At 40.8% G+C, this 8,758-nt stretch overlaps 1 protein-coding gene across 1 annotated transcript; it reads right to left on the bottom strand.

Moving 5' to 3' along the window:
* Positions 1 to 59: 59 nt before the first annotated feature.
* Positions 60 to 986, bottom strand: LOC116046662 (olfactory receptor 10J5-like). Its single transcript, XM_031295060.1, has one exon. It carries the CDS (start codon positions 984 to 986, stop codon positions 60 to 62), a length of 927 nt encoding a protein of 308 aa, XP_031150920.1.
* Positions 987 to 8,758: the final 7,772 nt, after the last annotated feature.

Genomic DNA, 8,758 nt, shown 5'->3' with positions numbered 1-8,758 from the left:
CCATGAATGAGATAAATCATAAATCTGCATTATTATTACATTGTTAAAAAGTGAATATATTAGTTTAATTTGTCGGGACGGAACAATTTCTTGAGGTGTTTATAAATTTCTTTCATTTTCAGTCCATATATGATTGGATTAAAGAGAGGATGATACAAAATTATTTGTAAAGACATTATTAAACGTACAGTTTTGGGAACATTTGTTTCCAGTCGAGATAGAAGTACATCATATGCACTCAAACAGGAAAAGTTAATCAGAACCAACAGGTGGGGTAAACAGGTCTGTGCAGCTTTTCTCCTGACTTCTCTACTACTTCGATAGGTTATTATAAGTATCCTGGTGTATGTAAAAAGTATGAAGAGAAGAGGGAGAGGTACAGCAATTACAAAAAGAATCAAGCCATATATATTCTGGACTGTTGAAATCACACAGTGAAGTTTCTGAATTGTGCTGTTGCAAATTATTCCTTTTAGAACAAAGAAACAGAGTTTTTCATTAGCAATCAGTAACGGTCCCACTGACATCTGACAAGCATTCAGAATCCAAGCTAAAATCAGGAACATATTAACAGTTGTTTTTCTCATGATAGTTGGATATTGCAGAGGTTTACATATAGACACATATCTGTCATAAGACATGACTGACAACAGGAAGAATTCTGAAGAGCCTAGAGTGTAATATATAAACCACTGAAAGAGACAGGCTGAATAAGATATGATCTGTTTTTCAGATAAAAAGTCAATCAAAAGCTTTGGATAGATAGCAGTGCTGAAAAGAAGAGAGTTGATTAACAAAGCTGTAATGAAAATGTACATAGGTTCATGGAGGGCTTTGTTAATCACTATGATGCACACAATAGTGGAATTACTACAAATAATTAGAATATATGCTGTAAACATGATCACAAAATAAAGATATCTGTATTTTTGCAGTTCCACATGCCCATCAAAAGTTATATATGTTAGATTTAATTCATTATCCATTATGATTGTCTGAAATGAAATGTTAATGAATAAAAAAGCTATATTAGAAGTATCATATCACCTGAGATTCTCTTATTCAGTCATCAGTACCTGACCTTGATACACACTGGTGTGGTCCAGCAAACAGAAATTGGATCTGTGATCTGTTTGAGTCTGTGGGAAGTTTTTATCAGACTGCTTCAACCTCCATGGATCTCATTAATCTCTCCAAAGGAAAAGTTACTAACATGTAAACAACTTGATCAAACTCTGGAGGCCTGACCTCATAGTTGTTGTTAGACTTTGTTTGCTCTGGTTGTGTGAGTCTGTGTGATCAAACTCCTGAGACCTTGAGACCTAAACCCATAGATATTGTTGGGCTTTGTTTGCTTAGGTAATGTGATTCAGTCACATTGTATTGCACCATGTATAACAACTTATAAATTAAATAATCACAACAAGATTAAACTGTATCTGCTTGTGCATTTAGTTTTGTTGGAGCACCTGTGGTGCTGAATTTACTAAATGTGTTTTTCGGGGTTACCTCCAGGACTTGCCTATCAGTGAGGTTGCGGTAGTCCAGACCTTTATATTTTTTCTGAGGTATATGAAAGATGTGAAAAAACAGATGTTTAGTTAAGTTTATTTCTTTCACAGAGCATAAGAAACACATTACACTGAAGAAAACAAATATACATATACATATATAGCGGCTCATATAGAAACCACAACCAAGGTACATATGCAAATGGAGACATACACAATCAAAAATACAATTTGAGTGTTAGTGTGCAAAAAAATCATAAAGATGTAATAAAAATAGAAAACATGTAGACAAACAGAAATAATTGCTATGTTTACAATAAAAACAACAGTTCCCTAAGATTCATCTTTTTCCCCAAAGCAAGGCATTTCTAAGTTTATTTTTATACCTAGATAATGATACAGAGGAATCCATTCAATGTAAATTTTCATTCCACATATACTCCACGAAATTTGATAAGAGAACTGCCTGCGGGAAGTTTTGTACACAGGAAGATGAAGATTCTCAGCCTGTGTCGTTGGATAATTATAGAAATGTGAATTGTAAAAAATGAAATAATATCTAAAACTAAAAGGGAAATCAGTTTTTTTATGTTTCGTTTTAAACACAAATATACAGGTTTGAAAGGATTTCCTTGGATTGTGGTTGTACCTGGGTCGTGGCTGCGGCTGCTGCTGTGTTCCTGCTCAACGGCCACTGCTACTACTGTTATTAGTATTAGTCATAGTTCTATTACCTTTTTTGTCACTGTTCATCTTGGCATTCCAATATATTCCAACAAGCCATTCAGCCGCTTTACAAGTATGGGACTTTTTTATACTCCTAGAGGATTTAACAGATCCTTCCCAAATTGAGCTAGAAGTACATCAAATGTAGTCAAACAGGAATAGTTGATTAAAACCAACAGGTGGGGTAAACAGGTCTGTGCATCTTTTCTCCTGACTTCTCTACTACGTCGATAGATTATTATATCCTGGTATATGTAAAAAGTATAGAGATTACAGGGAGAGGTACAGATCCTACAAAAAGAATCAAGCCATATACTGTATATTCAGCACTGTTGATCTAACACAGTGAATATTCTGAACTGAGCTGTTGCAAATTATTCTTTCCAGAGATTGTTGGGGTCTTTGTGAAATAAATCCAAACTATTACATCCAAGATTGATATACTGTATGTCCATAATTTAAGATTTTCACTCATTAATTGCCCGCGATTGCCACTAGCTCTGATGCTAACCATCCATTTTGTTTCCCATGATGCTCTGGGAGACGCTTAGATGTCTTGAAAACCAATGGAACGCTGGTCCATCAAACATTAGGCACATATAAGGCTGGCAATACGTCATCCAAGAGATCAAGCAAAGATTGTCTATTTTGAAGAGAGATCACCCGAGGAAATAGAACAGAATAGTTAGATGTGACCAAAGATTGTCTATAACTGTTCTAAACCGTTCTACAGAGAAGAATAGCATTACTGTTTTGAGTTTGGGCCTTATTGGTCTGTGCAGAGAAGGGGTGCTGCACAGTGGTGACCAACAGTACAGGCTGCTTTTTTCCCTGTGAATTCCCACAAATATTTCTGACTGTTGTCTACATACATCCAAGAGCAGACATAAACAAGGCAGCAGACATTTTTAATATCACCTAAGAATTGGATGAAATCTCACCAGAAGTTTATAATGGGGGACTTTAATAACTGCATCCTCAAAAAAACTCTGTCTACATACATATGTCACCTGTCCAACACAAAAAATAAAATCGACTTATGCTACGGCTCCATCCCCAAGGCATACTCATCCAGTGCCAGGGCCCCCCCGGGTGGCTCAGATCACAACACAGTCCTTCTAAGACCCACCTATAAAGGTTTTGAAAAGGGTTAAGACTGGTGGAAAAGCAGATCCAGGTGTGGGATGAGGACAGTGTAGAGACGTTGGAAGGATGCCTGGAGTGCACATCCTGGACCATCTTCGAGGACTCTTCAGCTGACTTGCACGAACAGACAGAGGCTATCTCAGGCTACACAGACTTTTGTGTGAATGCGGTCATTCCAACTAAGACCATCAAGGTGTACCCAAACAATAAACCATGGGTGACGAAAGAACTAAAGGACATACTAAATGAGAAAAAGAGAGTCTTCGCTTCAGGAAGCTTACAGAACAGAAAAGACATGCAAAGGAAGGTCAATAAGGAGATTTATAAGTCCAGGTGTCAGTACAAGGACAAGGTACAGAGTAGCCTGGCTGCGGGGAATTCAAGGGCTGCATGGACTGGTATAAAGTTGATGGTCAACGCCCCCTTCAAGACAGGGAAAAAAATGTACTTCATGGATGACACAGCATCATTAGCACTGGCCAACAACTTAAATGAACATTTTACCTGCTTTGAAATAAATGACAGTGACAACGTCTCTGCCTGAAAACAGATTGTAATGGACGATGCTGGGATGGAGAGTACTGTGATCATCAAGAAGGAGATGGTCCAGCGAGTGTTGGACTGTGCGGTCTCTTCCAATGCTCAATGGGCACCCAGGTGTTTCCATTGCTTTGGAAAACAGCAGTTGTGCCCCCCCCCCCCCCCCCCTTGACAAAGTCTCCCATCCATCCTCATCCAAGGATTATAGGCCCATTGCCCTCACCTCTCTTTTAGTTAAATAACTTGAGCGGCTCATTAAAACACACATTATTAACTCCTGTAGACATGCCCTTGACCCTCTACAATTTGCCTACAGATTGGGGAGGGGGACAGACAATGACATTGTAGTGCTTTTAAATTATCTGTATACACACCTGGAGGGTTGTAAAACACATGCTCGCATTTTGTTTGCAGACTTTTCATGAGCATTCAATACAACCCACCCACAAACAGCAAACAGACTTAGAGACAACTTCCAGCTAAACTCTACACTAATTAAATGGATCTTGGACTTCCTGAGTGGGCGGCCATAAAGAGTAAGGGTGGGGAACACACTATCTGGGGTCCGCTTCACTTCAATTGGGACACCACAAGGTAGTGTCTTGTCACCACTGCTATATATGTATTGTATACTGACTGTTGTCGCAGTAGTTACCCTGGACGTCATATAATTACATTTGCAGATGATACTGTTTGATTAGTTTATTGGAACGAGATGTAACTGAACATGGTCCAGTGTTGCTGTGTTTGCTGACTGGTGTGAAGCCTCCCAGTTGCACTTGAATACGTCCAAGACCAAAGAGCTGGTCTTTGATTTTAGATGTGGGGCTCCCTCACCCACTCCGACTCTGATAAGAGGAGAGGAGATAGAGATGGTGACAGAGTACAAATATCGGAATCAGAATCAGAATTACTGGCCAAGTATACTTACATACACAAGGAATTTGACTTTGGTAGGTGTTAACTCTCTATACATTCAACAAATAGACATGTAGTAGTAACATACTGTAACAATAGAGACAACAATATACATATAGGCACTAGGGCTGTCAAACGTTTCATTTTTTTAATCGCGATTAATCGCCAAATGTCTATAGTTAATCACGATTAATCGCATGTTTTATCACATAAATAAAATTCTATTATTTTGCATTTCAGAACTGTTTTTAAGTACATATTAACAATGGAAAGCAATTATTACCAGTGTATCTTAACTGGGAATCAAATTAATGCAAAGAAAGTTACTTTTTGAACTTGACTTTAAGATTTGTAAGATGTAAGATTTGAAATTGTCCCCCTCGACAACTTTTTAAAAGTAAACTTTCCATTCAGAATCTTATTGGCATCCATTTCTGCGTCTCGCGCTCGTCATCCACTCAAAACGTAACGTTAGCCTACTATTCTTTGGCCGGCTCACAAGCCCAAACAAGTGCAGGCGTGCCTGTTGTTTTGTTTCCGGTCTAGCTAGATCCAGTGTGGTGTTGTAGTTTTTCTAACGTTACTAGTTGTTGCTACAGCATGTGCAAAAAAACTACAAAGTTTGCTTGGCCAAAAAGAACGTTAATCTCGCGATAAAAAAATTGACGCCGTTAAAATGGGTTTGCGTTAACGCCATTAATAACGCGTTTAACTGACAGCACTAATAGGCACATAACATAATATAAAAAAATACAAATATAAGACATAATATCAAGACAAGTACACATGGAGTGGGATGTAAAGTGCAAAAAGTAATAGTGAAAAGTAGTGTGCAAGATGCATATTGGAATGATAAGTATGTAAAGTGTAGAGAAGTGGGTGAGTGGCTAGTGGGGATGACCCCACTTATCCGCAGTTCAGCAGATTGATGGCAGTGGGAAAGAAGCTGTTCTTATGTCTGGTTGTTTTTGTGCGCAGGGAACTGTAGCGCCTGCCACAAGGTTAAAGAGAGTGTGTGCAGGATGTGTGGGGTCTTTGGTGATGTTCTCTGCCCGCTTCCTGGTCCTACCAGTGTACAAGTCCTGGAGGGTTAGGGCAGGGGGGCACCAATGATTTTTTTCAGCTGTCCGAATTATGTGTTGTAGTCTGTGTTTGTCCTGTTTTGTGGCTGCCCCAAACCAAACGGTGATGGATGTGCAGAGGATGGACTCAATTTCAGCAGTGTAGAAGATGGCCAACAGCTCTTGTGGTAGGCCATGTTTCCACAGTTGCCGTAGGAATTATACATCCTCTGCTGAGCCTTTTGAAGGATGGTGGTGATGTTGGACTCCCACTTAAGATCTTGGGAAATGATGGAGCCCAGAAACTTGAATGAGTCCACATTTGACACTGGGATGTTGGATATTGTGAGGGGGGGGCAGCACTGTGGGGTGCTTCCTAAAGTCCACCACCATCTCCACAGTCTTTAGAGTGTTTAGCTCTAGGTTGTGTTGACTGCACCAGAGCACCAACTTATCAACCTCTTGCCGATATGCAGACTCGTCACCATCCTGGATGAGCCCAATGACAGTGGTGTCGTCTGCAAATTTTAAGTGAGTCAAATGAGTTTGACAGCTGGGTCTCGGTCTTATCATTGACCATAAATTATCCTGAGATCAGTGTGCTGATGCTGTTTTTAAAAAGGGCCAACAGCGCTTGTATTTTCTTAGCAAACTTAATTATTTTAATGTTGATGACAAAACTTTTTTACAAGTCCTTTATCGAGAGTATTCTCTCCTATTGTATGCTGGTATGGACATTCAAAAATCACCTATAGGAATGAATTGGGGAAGATTGTTAAAACCTGTGGAAAAATCATTGGTAAGCAACATGTAGACCTGTACCAACTATATCTGACCAGATTGGCACAGAAGGCAGACAAGGTTTGCATGGATACAACCCATCCACTTTCAGTGGAGTTCAAGCCGCTCCCTTCTGGTCATAGATATAGATATCCTAAAGTCAGAACCAACCGAGCAAAAAAACTCATTCATCCCCATGGCTATAACCTAATTAAATAAGATGTGAGGAGGGGTATGACTGGAGGAGGAATATATGTAAAGTACTGTGCAGTAGTTTTATTTATTTATGACATTAGGCCTTTTAGGGAAGTGCAACATAGTTTTATTGTATTCTATTTCTTGATGTGTGTATGTTATGTGTTAGATAAATAGTGCTGTAGATGTCTAGTTCAATGTTTGTGTTGTGGATTATGTGTCACTATGCCTGCACTGTACAACAAATTGCCTCTCGGGGATATTAAAGTTCTCTAAGTCTAAGTCTAAGTTATTTGAAGAAATGTAAATAGTTTGTTCTTTATATGGAATATATTGTCCTTATACTGGAAGGTTGAACGTCGCATAATCTGAAACGGATCTGACGTGTTAGAGACGTGACGTGTTTTTCCGAAAACGGCAGCTGCAAAGCAGACTGTTACGTCCCGGTGTTGGAATCCTCTACAGTGAAATACAGTCACACTTTACACTGTTTAACATTAGCTGTCAGCATTTTAACTTTATTTAATGACGTCGACGTCATCTACAAGCGACAGCAGTCGGCGGGGAAGAGGCAGCCGGCAGCTGCCTTCAATCTCCTACCAACAGTCGGCTCTATAGCCTGGTTTTTATTATACTAATAATGTGTTTTTAAAAAAACCAAAGATACATTTTTACGTGTAAGTAAGCATTAGCCTCACGCTAATTTATCAAGACTAGGCCTAACGGCTAAACTAACGCTAGCTTCATGGCAACCTCTACACCTGGCGAGTCCCCACTCCCCCACAGGATTTCTTCGTTGTTTAATAATACAAACAAAGAAATTGCTGACCTCAGGGAAGATGTTCGTCAGCTTTCCGAGGACTTAAAGATCAAAGATGCTTTGTTAACCACCTGTTTGGACGTGGCTCATAATCAGTCGCTCCGGATCTCATCTCTCAGTGGCCTTCCAGGATACCGCGCCATGGGACCCAGCCGCCTGCTAACGTCCATCTTCTTGCTCGACACCGGTTATCAAGTCATCCTGGACTGAGGTGGTCTGCGGCCAAAAGAGAGCCTCGGGTAGGGCTCCATCGCCTCCTGCCCTCAGCCTCTCCAACCGTTTCAATGCCTTGTCGGAGTCGGAACCAGTTGCGGCCGATGCAGTTCGCCGGGCCCGCCCCACTTCAAAGCTGACTGACCAGCCGTCGTCACAGAAGACGATTGCTACCGCGCGGCGAAAGCTTCTAAAGGATGCGGTAGTCAGACGGTCCGGTGGCCTACACTGCCTGGATCGGCCAAATGACAACGTTCCTCAAAAACAATCCCCACAACCGAACGGTAAGCAATCTCCCTCTTCTTTTCCCTGCCCATCTGAAACCGACACTGACTGTTTTGCTCCCGTCACCGGCTATCCACACCCCCCCACTCCTCGTCCGCTCTTCCCCCTAACCACAGTAATTATTGAGGACTCCATCACTAGAGATCTACGGTTTCATAATGCTGTCACACACTGTTTTCCTGGAGCCAAAGTTGCAGACATCCTGGCTAAAGTTGTGGACCTGATACCCTCATTCCCGACCTCTATCAAACGCATCGTGGTCCATTGTGGACATAACGACATGTCCAATCAGATTCAGGAGTGTGAGCGCACAAGGCGAGACTTTACCACTGTCATTGAGGCTTTAAAAAGCACTGGGAAGTCGGTTTTTATTTCAGGCCCACTTCCATCTCTAGGTCGCGGATCTTGTGTTTTTAGTAGACTACTCTCCCTTAACACCTGGCTCCAGCTCACATGCAGCATTCACAAGATAGTTTTATTGACAACTTTAATCTGTTTTGGAAACGTGGCTCCCTGTTCAGCAGGGATGGGATTCATCCCAATACACGCGGAAGCCAGATGCT

The sequence above is a fragment of the Sander lucioperca genome, chromosome 8 (assembly GCF_008315115.2).
Source record: "Sander lucioperca isolate FBNREF2018 chromosome 8, SLUC_FBN_1.2, whole genome shotgun sequence".
Classification (NCBI taxonomy): Eukaryota; Metazoa; Chordata; class Actinopteri; order Perciformes; family Percidae; genus Sander; species Sander lucioperca.
This window is presented reverse-complemented; position numbering and strand designations above follow the sequence as displayed.